The sequence below is a fragment of the Mobula hypostoma genome, chromosome 14, assembly GCF_963921235.1.
Source record: "Mobula hypostoma chromosome 14, sMobHyp1.1, whole genome shotgun sequence".
Classification (NCBI taxonomy): Eukaryota; Metazoa; Chordata; class Chondrichthyes; order Myliobatiformes; family Myliobatidae; genus Mobula; species Mobula hypostoma.
Genome location: NC_086110.1, coordinates 62,096,893 through 62,113,513, shown reverse-complemented (window position 1 = coordinate 62,113,513; position 16,621 = coordinate 62,096,893). Strand labels below are relative to the sequence as shown.

The 16,621-nt window shown below is 41.0% G+C and overlaps 1 protein-coding gene across 1 annotated transcript in view; it reads left to right on the top strand.

The window, feature by feature from the left end:
- LOC134356326 (dynein light chain roadblock-type 2) overlaps positions 1 to 16,621 on the top strand; it is a 66,386-nt gene that overhangs the window by 4,100 nt on the left and 45,665 nt on the right. The window contains exon 2 of the mRNA XM_063067208.1: positions 7,990 to 8,065. Coding sequence (XP_062923278.1) covers positions 7,990 to 8,065 — 76 coding nt within the window. The remainder of the gene's footprint in view (positions 1 to 7,989; positions 8,066 to 16,621) is intronic.

The following is a 16,621-nucleotide window of genomic DNA, read 5'->3' as shown; positions in this document are numbered from 1 at the left end:
CAATCTCTGTAGCCGGCTGGTGGTGTAGTGGCATCAGCACCAGACTTTGGAGCCAAGACTCCCGAGTTCGAATCCAGCCAGTTCCCTTGCACACTTTCCATCTGTGCTGGGTTGAGCGTCGAGCTAGCAACTCGGCCTTGTAAAAATAAGAAAGACTGCTAAAAAAAACTGTCACAACAGCATCCCGATGACGCCACTTGGAGTTAAGGGCTTTCTTCTTCTTCTTTCCAATCTCTGTTCTACATCAGCTCATAAGCTACTAATTACAAAAAGAAGCTGCGCCTCTCATTCTGTTTCCCATCACCAATTTAGTTTTGGTTTAGTTTGCCAAATTTCCTTGATTGTACGAATGCTTACCTTGATTTCCAGAGTCCATTTGACAACAACTGCCCTACCTATGTCAACACACTTAGTTGTTTCTTAGAGAAATTCAATTCAATTAAGTAGGATCTACCTTTAACAAAGCCATGCTGACTAACAACACACATCAAAGTTGCTGGTGAACGCAGCAGGCCAGGCAGCATCTCTAGGAAGAGGTACAGTCGACGTTTCGGGCCGAGACCCTTCGTCAGGACTAACTGAAGGAAGAGTTAGTAAGAGATTTGAAAGTGGGAGGGGGAGGGGGAGATCCAAAATGATAGGAGAAGACAAGAGGGGGAGGGATGGAGCCAAGAGCTGGACAGGTGATTGGCAAAGGGGATACGAGAGGATCATGGGATAGGAGGTCCGGGGAGAAAGACAAGGGTGGGGGGAACCAGAGGATGGGCAAGGGGTATAGTCAGAGGGACAGAGGGAGAAAAAGGAGAGAGAGAGAAAGAATGTGTGTATATCAATAAATAACGGATGGGGTACCAGGGGGAGATGGGGCATTAGCGGAAGTTAGAGAAGTCAATGTTCATGCCATCAGGTTGGAGGCTACCCAGACGGAATATAAGGAACATCTGCTCTTAGGATGAGGCTTTTCATTCCAGGACGAGGGAGATGTCCTCCTTTTTTAAAGAAAGGGGCTTCCCTTCCTCCACCATCAACTCTGCTCTCAAACGCATCTCCCCCATTTCACGCACATCTGCTCTCACTCCATCCTCCCGCCACCCACTAGGAATAGGGTTCCCCTGGTCCTCACCTACCACCCCACCAGCCTCCGGGTCCAACATATTATTCTCTGTAACTTCCGCCACCTCCAACGGGATCCCACTACTAAGCACATCTTTCTCCCCCCCCCCCGCTTTCCGCAGGGATTGCTCCCTACGCGACTCCCTTGTCCATTCGTTCCCCCCCATCTCTCCCCACTGATCTCCCTCCTGGCACTTATCCTTGTAAGCAGAACAACACATGCCCTTACACTTCCTCCCTTACCACCATTCAGGGCCCCAGACAATCCTTCCAGGTGAGGCATCACTTCACCTGTGAATCGGCTGGGGTGATATTCTGCGTCCGGTGCACTCGATGTGGCCTTCTATATATTGGCGAGACCCGACGCAGACTGGGAGACCGCTTTGCTGAACACCTACGCTCTGTCCACCAGAGAAAGCAGGATCTGCCAGTGGCCACACATTTTAATTCCACATCCCATTCCCATTCTGACATGTCTATCCACGGCCTCCTCTACTGTAAAGATGAAGCCACACTCAGGTTGGAGGAACAACACCTTATATTCCGTCTGGGGAGCCTCCAACCCGATGGCATGACTTCTCTAACTTCCGCTAATGCCCCACCTCCCCCTGGTACCCCATCGTTATTTATTGATATACACACATTCTTTCTCTCTCTCTCCTTTTTCTCCCTCTGTCCCTCTGACTATACCCCTTGCCCATCCTCTGGTTCCCCCCCCTTGTCTTTCTCCCTGGACCTCCTGTCCCATGATCCTCTCATATCCCCTTTGCCAATCACCTGTCCAGCTCTTGGCTCCATCCCTCCCCCTCCTGTCTTCTCCTATCATTTTGGATCTCCCCCTCCCCCTCCCACTTTCAAATCTCTTACTAACTCTTCCTTCAGTTAGTCCTGACGAAGGGTCTCGGCCTGAAACGTTGACTGCACCTCTTCCTAGAGATGCTGCCTGGCCTGCTGCGTTCACCAGCAACTTTGATGTGTGTTGCTTGAATTTCCAGCATCTGCAGAATTCCTGTTGTTCCATGCTGTCTATCCTTGATTAAAGCCTGTCTCCAAATACCTATGCTTTATAAACTGTCTTCAATAATTTCCCCACCACTAATTTTAGATTCACTTCCTGGCGTAACTCATTAGCTACTGAGTTGAAATGGTTCTGCATTTGCTGATCTCCAGTCAACTGGACCTTCTTTTGTTGCCAGTGGAGATTTGAGAATTTCTGTCTGTGTCTGAGCAATCTTTCTTTCCTTCACTCTCAACCTGGAATATATCTCATCAGGCCCTGGCTGTTTGTTCTCTTTAAATTCCATTAAGGTATCTTCCTTTTCATTGGTAATTTGGTGTGGAATTAGTGAACACAGACTGCAGCCCTGTTTAACCAACACATTTTCCCTAGTCACGCTATTGACCAGGTTCTCTTTTTTTCCTTTACATTTTTATAAAGATGTGCTTATAGTTATCATTAAGGAGTATACGACACAGGACATTTCCTCTTTTCATTGCTACCATCAGGGAGGAGGTACAGGAGCTGAGTGACACACAAGTTTTTATAAACAGCTTCTTCCCTTCTGCCATTCGATTTCAGAATGGCCCATGAACGCTACCTTGCTATTTCACTCTCTTTTGGCACTACTCATTTATTTTTTATGTGTTTCTAAATGTAACATAAATTTTTATGTATTGGACCATACTGTTGCTGCTGTAAAACAACAAATTTCACATTTCTCAGTGATAATAAACCTGATTCTGGTAAGGTAGCAGTTTATTCATGTAAAATATTACAAACTTTTGGACCAATCCATTCTTCTGCTGGTTCTTAAACCTGTAAATGCATTTTCAGAATCAGCTTTATTATCGCTGATATCTGTTGTCAAATTTGTTGGTTTGCAGTAACAGTACAGTGTAATACATAAAAAAAACTAAGTTACAATAAGAAATATCATTAAAAAAAACACTGTGCAAATAGCATAGAACTCTATTGTCATTGCTTAAGACAACAAGATTGTGGTTCTATTCCAGTCCGTGAAATACAGATATCTACAACGTATGTGGTACAGCTTAATTTTTAAAAAACTCTCATATTTACATACAACAAATGACTTCAATAGTCCATAACACTCAAAGGCCATTGGCAAGGTAGGGTGCATCATTATTCAGCTACACAACAACCCTCAGGAAGAAGTTGTTTTTCAGTCTTACTGTCTTGGCTGAGATGTTTCTGGATTTCCGACCAGATGGCAGGAGATTGAGCAGACAGTGTCCAGCATGGGATGGGTTTTAAATGATGTTATGAGTGCACCATAGGCATTTACAGTTGTTGATTGTCTGCAGGTCTGGTAGTTGAGTCCCAGTGATGTGCTGAGCTGTCCCAATTGCTTGTTGGAGTGCTTTGTGGTCTGTCTTGCTGCAGCTAGAGTACCACACTCATTCTGTATGCTGTCTCTTGCACATTAATAAAAGTTGACCAGCAATTTTTGGGCCAGATAGTTCTCCTTTAAGCACCCCAGGTAGTATAGTCGCTGTTGTGTCTTCCCTACTATCGAGGTTGTGTTGATGGACCAAGAGAACTCCTTGGTCATGTTTATCCCCAAAAACTTGAAGCTGGAGGCCCTTTCCACTACCTCACCATTTATGAATAGTGAGGCTTGTTCGGAACCTCTTGCCGTCCTGAAGTCAATGATCAATTCTTTTTATTCGTCCTAATGTTGAGTGATGCATTGTGGTTTCTGCACCAATTGGACTGTTTCAGCACCACCTCTCTATATACAGATTTGTTATGTTTGTGATTAGAGCAATCAGATGGAGAACAAAATAGTGAGATGGTGTTCATCGATCATTCAGAAATCTGATGGCAGAGGAGAAAAAGCTAACCCTAAAACATTGAGTGTGCATCTTTAGACTCCTTTGCCTCCTCCCTGATGGTAGTAATGAGAAGAGGGCACGTCCTGGAATATGAGAGTCCTTCAAGATAGATGCTGCCTTAAGGCACTGTCTTTTGAAGAATTTCTTGATGGTAGAGAAGCTTGTGACCATGACCATGCAATCCATCAGCATTTTCTCCCTGGTACATCTGTAGAAATGTTATATAACCCTCTATTCCTCCACTACATTCCACTCTTGCACTGTTGCGGTGTAGGTAAAATTTTGCAATTCCACATGTGGATATCTGTCCTAGGTCTCAAGCTTAGGGCAGATGTCGACCTAGGACAGATGTCCACAAAATAAACGATAATTTTCTTGAGGTAGAAACAATTTTGGAGTGTTGCATCATGCTTATTTGCCCATCTAACTCCTTATTGGGTCATAAATATGATACAAAGAAGTATTAAGCTATAACTGAAAAGGAACAAAACTTTTTTATCCTTCTGTTGTTAGCATATCTTTACTATTTACAGTTCCAAGGAATGGTTAGATTGACTCAGCTGCAAGCATTTTCTCCTAATGTTAAGCTGTTTAGCCGAAATATTGGAGGAAATTGCAAATGAAAACTCATGTATTCCCTGTGGTGAGCAATTTTCAAAACTGCTGGATGTAGTTAGTCTTTTATTTTCTTATTTGAGAAAAGCTGTGCTTGGGCATTATCTCTTAAGTTGCATTTTGTGTATTTTTCTGCTCCACTTCCAGGGTTATGTGAGCTGAACTGAAGTGAGTCTAGTATACGGATCGATTGGCTGATTCCCTTAAAATTCTGGTGTCATTATAGCAATGTTACAAATTGCCTACTTAGCATGGCAGAGCATGTCAGTGTTTAGTCACTACTGGTTCCATTCCTCACAGTACCAGAGAGTGAATAGATTCAATGTCATATGGAAAATGAACTAGAGGTTTGGTCATGTGCTTACCATTTCACATAATTGGGGTGTGTGCACTTTATCAGTTTATTCAGATTATTGGCTCTTATTATATAAAGCACTTTTCATGGTTTATTTTCAGTGGTATTTGCACTTGCGCTATTTTTTTCACCTAAGCTGGGAGAAAAACTTATTTCTTGGATCTTGCTAGGGAAACCTGAGGTAACTCAAAGATGTGCCAGTTCACACTGCATTGTTTAAAAGATGATTTTTATTCACCTGCAGTTATTGTGTAGCTACCTTTCTCAGATAGAGAGGGAAAGGTTTGAAATAATTCCACATGAATAGAAATACAAATATTATACTTGATCTTATTCTCCCCCCTCCCCCCAATTTGAACTCTGTCCAAACATCAGCCCAGGTCTTGGGTGTGTCAGTCCTGCTTCTCCTTGACATTTGCAGTACAATCTGATACTTTAATGCTTCATTCAGATTTTGCTGATTGAATCTTCTTGCATTTTTCCCAATTGCTTTTCTTTGTATATCTTCATTCTTTGGTTATGCTTTTAACTCATTTTCCTTTTTTATTTATCGCTCTCACATTTGCTCACTTTATTTTGGAAGATTCAGTCTGCTTTGTTTAGACTCATTATCACCATTTTAAAAACTTTATATATAATAATGATTAACAATGTAAAGAATGGAAGGGAACAATGGGTTCAGTGCCTTGTACCAACTTCATCATTCAGTAACATCATATTGGTATTTTAGCCTGGCACTTGATTCCCTAAGTTTAGGAATCTATCTGTCTATCCTCAGCACCAGTGCCTGCAGCAGCCTCCAATTTGAAAGTAACTTTTTCAATCCTAAATTCATACCAGTTTGTTACTACCAATTCCATGTGCTTTGAGTTCATTTATATCCATTTATGTGGCATTTTATTGAGGACTTTCGGAAAGATCACTTGTACCTCATCCACTGATTAGCTCTTGTGTATGCAGCTGGTTGCAATCTCAAAAATTTCTAGAACATTTGTAAACTATGATTGTCCACAAAGGAGCAGGATAAATCCATTTAGGTCAATGAATGTCTCATCAGTCCATTTATAATCGTTAGCAAAGTGGTGACAGGCTACCATTTTGGTATTAAGTTTCCAATTAGCTGCTTGCCAATTAACAGTTTGGGTTTTGTCCAGATCTCTAGGTTCCTGTCATTATCATTAGTTTTGGTTCAAACATGAACCAAAGCACTAAATACCAGTGATGAGATGGAAATGGCTATCCTTGTCATCAAGGCAACCGTTGATTGATTGTTGCATTAAAGTTCTTTGGTTGAATTACCATACTGAGCACTACGAGAAAATAATCCAATAGTTGGAGCCCCTTGCAGAAAAGAAAATAGATAAAGAACATTTGACCTATTTGACACTATTTTTACAAATCTTTTGGAGTCTTTCGTAAAAGGTGGAAAATAATGCTTTTTAATTGCTGTATCATTTCCTTATTCCACAACTTACTTTCTGCTGTCTCAGTCCATAAGAGGGCCAGAACACATTGGCAAATCTTTTTCTTTCTTTGCATATTTATCAAAGCTTTTACATTTTTTTTCTGGTTGGACTATAGATGTATTCTACTTGAACCTTGAATTGTGATATTTTCCCAATCCTTGGGTTTCCTGCTCTTTTTGGCTACATTATGAGCCTTTTTCTTTGTCTTGAGCATATAAGCCATGGTTTTATCATGTTTCCTGTTGGTATTTTGTTTTAACTGTAAAATTAATTTGATTATTCAAATACTAGGTATTGCATGATTGATTACTTAATGTAGTTATGTCAATCTTTCATCGGTAGCTCATACCTCATACCTTTTATGGTTTGTTTTGCTTAGATTGAAGATCCTGTTTTCCCATTAAACTGAATGGCTCTCATTAAGTTGCAATCATATTGTGATCACTCTTCCCTAAAGGCTTCTTAACTGCAAGATTGCTAATTAAGCCATTTCCTTCATTGGTTCTTCAACATATTTATCTGGATTTTTTTTTCTTGTACACTGCATGATTTCTTACACTTACTGCTGGTTTGATTTGTGTGCTTTATATGTAGATTTAAATCTCCCATAATTATTATAATACACTTGTGACATTCTCCCTGTATTTCCTGTTTTTGTGTAATGTACATTACTACCATGCATTTGGGACTATAAATAACTCCTGGATATTTCCTTCTCCTGTTTCTTAGATCTATCCAAATTGATTAACTATCCTAGAATTGGTCAGAATGCACTTAGAGTATTGTGAGCAATTTTAGCCCCCTTATCTAAGAAGGGATGTGCTGACATTGGGGAAGGTCCAGAGCTGGTTCACGAGAATGATCCTGAGAATGAAAGGGTTAACATATGAGGAGCATTTGATGGCTGTGGGCCTGTACTTGCTGGGGATTGGAAAAATGAAGAGGGATCTCATTGAAACTTAACAAACATTTAAAGGACTAGATAGTAGATGTAGGGAGAATGCTTCCTATAGTGGGGAGTCTAGGACCAGAGGGCACAACCTCAGAATAGATAACTGTTCATTAGAACAGAGATAAGGAGAAATTTCTTTAGCCAGAGAGTGGTAAATGCTTTGGACCCCCTAGGACACTCAGCTAAGCGCATTAAGAATGCACCAAGAGGTGGGGCAGAAGAACCACATATCTGTAAAAGCCTAGCCATTTCTAGTTTCCATCAATTTGAGTTCAGCAATTAGAATTTGAATTCAACAATTACAGATGTTGCATGAATTCACATGAAGTATTCAATTATTTTAACCAGTTTTCCCTATCTGATTCTAATGAGAAGCAATCTCTTGTGTTTTCATACTCTATCCTTTCCAGAAATATTGGGCTTATCATTATCCCCTCCACTATCACCTGAAATTATCATCCTTAATTTCCCATTACCAAACTTCTTTAGAATAGTCCACTAATGAGAACAATCGTAAACCCTTCAAGTTGCTACATTCTTAAATTCTTATTATTACATCAGTCAACACACTTGTCTTGCGAGATTTTGAATTATACTAAATGGTGCCTTACAGAGATGTCTCTTGTTTACAGAGTGAGGTAGAAGAAACTCTGAAAAGGATTCAGTCTCACAAGGGTGTGATTGGTACAATAGTTGTGAACTCAGAAGGTATGTCACTCATTGTATGTCTTAATATATTTATCAATTGTTTTATTCACATTAGTAGAAGTGGTTTCCTTGCTGTATAACGCAAACTTTATGACTTAATGTGGCAACAGATTTGTAGAATAAACTATAGCACCAACAATGTCAACCCATGTCACAAAATCTTAGGGAACATAGTCCTTGAAGCAATGCACAGTATGTAAATGGAACATTTCTTCCATGTTTGATTTCTAACCTAAACAAATGTTTTGTTCGTCAGAATGTGTTCCTCAGAATTTTCTCCTTTTCTGAAAACTTCGTGGCAACTTGACAGATGGCATTAATGCACAATTTTAGGGATAGTGGGGAAGGCAATATCTTGTGTGATGTTGCATCTAGTAAGCAGTTGAATGGTTTCTTGATTTCCTGATCATTCTCATCAAACTGGTCCTGCTCCATGGTGGAAAAGCCAAGAGTATTTTTTTTCCACAGCTGTGACCCACAGCAGTCTACAGGAGAGCACATGAGCTGTGGGACACTATAGCTCTTGGAAGCTGGGTGTTGACAGGCTGATTGTGAGGCTCTGAGTAGAACCTCTAATGAAAAATATTCTAAAAGTTTTGTTCCTAGTTCTTTACTGATTCAGCAGCAAGAGGTATTTGCAAACAAAGGGAAACACTGTGCAGGTATTAAAGGTATTTTATTAAAGTTGTGTAGCATAAGTGAGAAAAAATAATATTTATCTATGCCTCATAATATACTACCAGAGGGAACCATAAGTAACCCTGCCTTTCCAGTCTCTCTGTCTCTCTCACTCCTGATGTCCTTGTCTCAATCTCCAGCTCTTAGCACTAGTGTAACCCAGTTTAAGAGAAGATGCCCCACTTGTACAAAGAAGTTGTTCCTTTTTAGACCTTCAACACTTCTTTTATCTCTTACAACCTTCGGCCTAGACACACAACTTAAAAATAGAAGAGGAAAACATTCTTCACTGGTATCTAATCTTAACAATGTGTATTCAAAATAGAGACAAAACATTGGTCACTAAGGGGCAGAAATCACATTCCAAGCTGATACCATGTTGTCTTACACATTTTACCATGTGCAAAAGGGTATCAAATTTAACTCTTTCTTACAGAGCTGTCTTTCATGGGGTACTCAACAGTTTTGTCATTGATCTTCTCAGGGTAATGCTTCTGTTGGCATTGATTTTTTTTATTAAGACCATACTGACAAAAATATTAATATGGATTTGGAAGCTGGATGATGCAGGAGGGATTTGTGGTCCCTCCTTCAGATGATGCAATCTAACATTGGAAGATATAATGTTTTGTTTGCCTCTCTGACAAACAAATTGTACTTACTTGGGGACATTGTTAATGGAACTAGTGTTGGTCCCCTGTCTTAATGGGAACAAGAGTTATTCCAGACCACTTGCAGGAGTACAAGTCTGCTGCTACTGTTCAAACCCCCAATTGCATATCTAGTTTTTAACCAGTTTATCTATTATGAATCTATTTAGCAGACTGGACTTCCACAAGACATAGGAACGTATCTTATGAATAAGCGGACTTGGCCTATCAAGTCTGCTCCACTATTCAATTATGTCTAATTTTTTTTTTCAATTGTATTCTCCCACCTTTTTAACCCTTAACCCCCTTATCAAGTGAGAGCCTATCAATCTCTGCCTTAGATGGACTCAATGACTCGGCCTTCACAGCCCTCTGGCAATGAATTCCACAGATTCCCTACGCTCAGGCTGAAGAAATTACTCCTCATCTCAGTCTTAAAGGGATGTGAACTTTCTTCCACAGAGGACATTTATAGCAGCAGGTGCAGAAAGAAGACCTGGCAGATCAGCGGGGACACAAGTCATCCCAACCGTAAACTGTTTCAGCTACTTCCATCTGGCAAATGCTACCGCAGCATTAAAACCAGGTCCAACAGGCTATGGGACAATTTCTTTCTACAAGTCATTAGTCTTTTAAATTCACATGTCTGTACACTGCAACGGAGTCCTAACACAAAGATGTTTACTCTTTCATGTTGTGGGATATATGTAAGATTTAAAGAAATCCTATTTATAATTTCCCCTTTATTCTGAGACTATGTTCTCAGATGCTAGAATCTCTTATGAATGGAAATATTCTCTTTGTCCACTGTATCTAAGCCTCTTAATATACAGTATATTTCAATGAAATTTCCCCTCACCCTTCTGAACTCAAAGTATGGCTCCAGAGACATCCAATGCTCCTCATGTATCAAGTTTCTAATTCCTGGAATCATTCTTATGAACCTCCTCTGAACCCTCTCAAGGGACAATCATAATTCAAATACGTAATTTCTGACAGCTAACCAAGCTGATGGTGTGGCTTAAATTATTAATCAAATTCATATAATTTCTGAGGGTAATTCCTGTCCTAGGTTGATGTGTTAATCCGTTCTCATGTTGAGAACTGAGAGTTTCTGGTGGTCTCGTCATCAGGAGATCCACAAAAAATGTGTGTAGGATGAGCAGTGTTTGAGCAATAATGTGAATGATCTTCTTATTAGAAAAAAAATGACCATTTGTTGAGTATTTATCCAAGTCGTGTTTTCCCCTTGCCTCTTTCTTGCACTGAGGCCCTATTTGATTGCAAAGTAAGAGAGCTTTGCCATTATAATCCAATCCTCTTGTAATAAAGACCAACAAAGGCATCTGTTTTCTATAGCTATCCATACTCTATCATTTTTTTACATGTACCTGCTATAGTTCTTTTATTTAGATTATGAGGACATGCAGTCCTCTTTTATTGTCATTTAGTAACGCATGCATTAAGTTCAAAGTCTCTCAAAAGTCCCACATCTCACGCAGACGGGAGAAGGAAGAAAACTCTCCCTGCCAGGCCCGACCACAGTCCGACTCTGAGTTGTCCGAAAACTTCGAGCCTCCGACACCGAGCACCATCTCTGCCGAGCGCTTCGACCTCAGCCCCAGCCGCCAGCAGCAGGCAAAGCCGAGAATTTTGGGGCCTGCCCTCCAGAGATTCTCGATCACACAGTAGCAGCGGCAGCGAACCGGGCATTTCAGAGGTTTCTCCAGATGTTCCTTCGTGCTTCTCACGGCTGTCTCCATCAAATCAGAATTGTGCACGGCCCCCTATTTAACAAATACGATATAATTTCACCGGAGAGCTGCGTCGCACCGCCATCTTCTCCTCCTGCCTGATTTCATCAAATATTCACTCTAACACTACCATAACTGAAATAATGGCGTATATATTGTAGCTAGTCATTAATAAACAACACAAAACATGATTATTACTAATACTGCTACCTAGGAAAATGATTTAAAGATGTATGTGAGAACTTTAATAAGGTTGGATTTCCTTAAGTTGGGTCATCCATAACCCATAGCATCTTTGTATTTTGCTTTTCTTATTTTTTTATTTGCATCAAAATGTACGAACTGACATTTTACCCGAGGATATTCCATCTGCCATGTTCATTCCCATCCCTTCATCTCATCTTGTCTTTGGATTCACTCCCTGTTCATTCCACAGGGACATGTATTTTTTTCCTTCCCACCAACAAATATCTAGTTGCCATTTGCAAGTTGCTTTTGAATTTCTTCATCCTCTGGTTTTTTTTTACTGGTCCTCTTAAATCTGTTAACATCAATCCTACCATTGTTAGCATTTCCTCCCTTATTGAGTTCATCACTCAGTGGAAAATATGAAAGACTCTTGACTAAAGTCAGTCTATGTACGGGAAATAATTGATGAGGCAAATATTAGATTTTAATGCAAGGCAATAGAATATAGGAGCAAATAAATCCTTCCCCTGATGAATGAGAGTTTGCTGAGACAACAACAGGCTTTACTCAAGTGACACAGTAGCACAACAGCTAACAAAATGCAGTTACCCTGCCAGTGGCCTTGTTCAATTCCTGCCACTGTATGTTAAGAATTTGTATATTCTTCACATATCATGTGGGTTTCCTTTGAGTGCTCTGGTTTCTTCCCACATTCCAAAGACATACAAGTTAGTTGGTCACATGGGTGTGATTTTGCAGTGCAGGCTCATGGGCCAGAAGGGCCAGTTATGGTGCTGAATCTCTAAATAAAAATAAAAAGTAAGTAGTAGCTGAAGCAAATAATGCACAGAGCTTGAATTCCTCAGGTTTGATTTTGGGTTCATTTAAGGAGTTTTAAATTGTTTTTAAATGTTCATAAACCATTACTATTCTACAATAGCAAATGCATAATCTTCCATGATCAGACTGCATTTGGGGAAATCTGATCACTTGGCTGTCCTTCTATCTGCATACAGCCAGAGGCTAAAGAGTAAGGCTCCAGAGATGAGGACAACAAAGAGGTGGTCGTGGGAGGCAGATGATTGGCTATGGGATTGCTTTGAGTCAGTGGACTGGGCTGTATTCAAGGACTCATCAGTAGATCTGAATGAACACACCTAATACGTCATAGTACTTTATATATAACAGTCGTAGATAAGTGTGTCCCCACAAAAACATGGTAGCATTGGCACAACGCTTTACAGTACAGGCAATCCAGTCTCAATTCCTCTCGTTAACTGTAAGGAGTTTGTTCCTTCTCCCGGTGACCATGTGGGTTTTCCACTGGGTGCTCCGGGCATACTGGTTAGTAGGTTAATTGGTCATTGTAAATTATCCTCTGACTAGGTTAGGATTAAATACAAGAATTGCTGGGCTGCATGGCTGGAAGGACTGTAAAGACCTTGTCTGCACTACATCTCAATAAATAGTGCCTATAGAAAGTAATCAGCCCCCCCCCCCGAAGTTTTTATGTTTCATTGTATTTCAATATTGAATCACGGTGGGCAACAGTTGTATGTGCAGTCTCTCCCATCTCAGCCACTGAAGTTTATAACTATTCCAGAGTTATCATCTGTCTCATGGTGACTTCCCTCACTAGTCCCCTTCTTACACAGTCACTCCGTTTTTGAGGACAGCCTGCTCTAGGCAGATTTACAGCTGTGCCATATTCTTTCCATTTCTTGATGATTGATTTAACTGTAAGGAATATTCAGTGACTTGGAAATTTTCTTGTTTCCATCTCCTGACTTGTGCTTTTCAATAACCTTTTCATGGAGTTGCTTTGAGTGTCTTCATGGTGTAGATTTGCCAGGATACTGACGCACCAACAGTTGGTCATTTCAGATCCAGGTGTACTTTTACTACAATCAAGTGAACCACCTTGGCTACACACAGGTGATCTCCATTTAACTAATTATGTGACTTCTAAAACCAATTGGCTGCACCTGAGATGATTTGGTGGGTCATATTAAAAGGGTTGAATACTCATGCACGCAATTATTTTGTGTTATATTTGTAATTAATTTAGATCACTTTGTGGAGATCTGTTTTCACTCTGGCACAGAAGAATCTTTTTCTGGTTGATAAGTGTCAAAAAAAAGCCAATTTAAATCCACTGTGATTCAATGTTGTAAAACAATAAAACATGAAAACTTCCATTGGGGGTGAAAACTCTTTATAGGCACTATAAATAAACAAATATATCATTCAGAGTCTTCCCCAACCAGAAGCCTTGGATGAATCAGGAGATCAGCATACTGCTAAGGACCAAATCAGAGGCATTCAGGTCTGGTGACCAAGTAAAACACAAGAGGTCCAGATATGATCTCCGGAAAGCCATCTTGCAGGCGAAGAGGCAATTCTGGACTAACTTTGAATCAATGAAGGATGTTTAACAGCTGTGGCAGGGTTTGAATGCTATTACCTCTTACAAAGTGAAATCATGTGACATGGGTGACAGCAGGACTTTGCATCCAGGTGAGCTCAATGTCTTTGTGCTCTTTGACCATCAAAACATGGAGGAACCTTCACGAACTCCCACACTGACCCTGTGATCGGAGTGGCTGAGGTCGACATGAGAGCATCGGTCAGGAGGGCGAACCCATGGAAAGTATCCAGCGCATGTGGGGTCCCTGGCCGAGTACTAATGACCTCTGCTAATCCACTGGCTGGAATGTTCATCAATATCGTTAAACTCTTGCTTCAGCAGTCTGAGGTACTGACCTGCTTCAAGCAAACTTCAATTAAACTGGTACTTAAGAAGAATGTGGTAAGCTGCCTCAGTGACTATCATTCAGTAGCACTTACATCCACAATCTCCTCCAGCACAAGTGCACCACAAGGCAGGGTCTTACTCCCTTTACACTTATGACTGTGTGACTAAGCACAGTTCCAATGCCATATTTAAGTTTGCCAATGACACCACTGTCATTGGCCGAATCAAAGGTGGTGGTGAATCAACATATAGGAGGGAGATTGAAAAGCGGGGTGAGAAGTGCTACAATAATGACATGTCGCTAAATGTCAACAAGACCAAGGAGCTGATTATTGACTGCAGAGGGGGGAAACCAGAGTTCCATGAGCTGTTTCTCATTGGGGATCAAAGGTGGAGAGGGTCAGCAACTTTAAATTCCTCAGTGTTATCATTTCAGAGGACCTGTCTTAGGCCCAGCATGTAAGTGCAATTACGAAGAAAGCACAGCAGCACCCTTACTTCCTTAGGAGTTTGCATAGATTCAGTAGGACATTGAAAACTTTGACAAACCTCCATAGGTGTGTGGTGGAGAGTTTAGTGACTGGCTGCATCACGGCCTGGTACGGAAACGCCAATGCTTTTGAATGGAAAATCCTACAAAATGGGTGGATACAGCCAAGTCCATTGTGGGTAAAGCTCTCCCCTCCAATGTGTACATATAAACTGAGTGTTGTTGCAAGAAAGCAGCATCCATCATTGGGGACCTCACCATCCAGACCATGCTACCTTTTCGCTACTTGCATCAGGAAGAAGGTACAGAACCTCAGGGCTCACACTACTCCTCAACCATCAGCCTCTTGAATCAGTGGGGTTAACCATTGAACTTCACTTGCCCCATCACTGAATTTCCGGTTTAAGATGGCGCATGCAAATCTCAGTGACTTCTGGCTGGTGGCCGGTGAAATAAAGAAAACAGAAAAAAGTATTTTGTTAATCACTCTTTTTCTGGTAAATGATCATTGCAAACAATGGCTTACAACTTCCCTTTGGACTTGGAGGCAACTTGATAGACCGAGGCGAGGCAGTGGGCCCATTGCTGAGAGTGAGGAGGATTCCAGACTGGGCTAAATATGAAAGGTCATGTGCAGGCCATATTCAGGCGGCGGGATCCAGGTGCTGGAGTGTACTGAAGCGACTGAATGCAATGTTTGGATGACAACTCGGGTGCCAGGCCAGATTGGAAAAGTCACGGTGGGGCCAGTTCAGCCCACTGCTCGGTTCTATGCTGAACTAAGTGTCTGAGGATGGATTCTTTGTGGAGTTTAGTTCAGAATGCTGTTTACTGTTTGCATGATTTGTGTTTTTTCCCCTTTGCACATTGGGTTATTGGTCTTTTAGTGGGTTCTTTGGGGTTTCTTTCTTTTGTTGGCTGCCTGTCAAGACGAATCTCAAGGTTGTATAATGTATACATACATTGATAATGTACTTTGAACTCTGAACTGAATTGTTCCCATAACCTATGGTCTCACTTTCAAGTACTCTTCATCTTGTTCTTGATACTTGTTGCTTATTTATTTATTATTTTTTTCCTGTTTTGAAATTGCACAGTTGTGTTTTGTGCGTTGGTTGTTTGTCTGCCGTGTTGGTCTTTCCTTTATTCTGTTATGGTTCTTGGATTTACTGCGTATGCCTGCAAGAAAATTAATCTCAGGGTTATGTGTGGTGACACAAGACCATAAGACATGGGAAGAAGACCATAAGACGTAGGAACAAATTTAGGACATTTGGCCCATTCAGTCTGCTCTGCCATTCAATCGTGACTGATCCTATTTTTCCCTCTTCAGCTCCACTCCCCAGCCTCCTTATAACCTTTGATGTCATGTCTAGTCAACAACCTATCATGCTGTGGCTTAAATACACCCAGAGACCTGGCCTCCACAGCTGCCTGTGGTAATAAATTCCACAAGTTCACTGCCCTCTGGCTAAAGAAATTTCTCAGCATCTCTGTTCTAAATGGATGCCCCTCGATCCGGAGTCTGTGCCAACTTTTCTTAGACTCCCCCACCATGGGAAACATTCTTTCCACATTACCATGTTCAAAATTCAAAAAGTTTCAATGAGATCTCGCTCCCCCGGCTTTCTAAGTTCCAATGTGTACAGATCCAGAGCTATCAAATGTTCCTCGTATGATAACCCTCTCAGTTCTGGAATCATCCGTGTGAACCTCCTTTAAACCCTCTCCAATGCCAGCACATCTTTTCTTAGATGAGGAACCCAAAAATCTATATACTATTAAAACTCTCATGCTCTGTTTGTCTGTTTGTGACCTCCAATTATTGACTTAAAATGCGCTAACTTACAGAATGCAGGCAAGGTTCAGAGTTATATATTCGTTAAAAATTGCTCACTGGCCAAAATCAACAGCCCCGCTTTCACCTGAGAGCCGATGTCAGCCATGATGGAAACCACAGCGCAACACCACGACACATGTGCACGGCCAGCCTCAGAAGTGACTCACGATGCTCACAGCAGCGACAGCAACTGGTCGGAA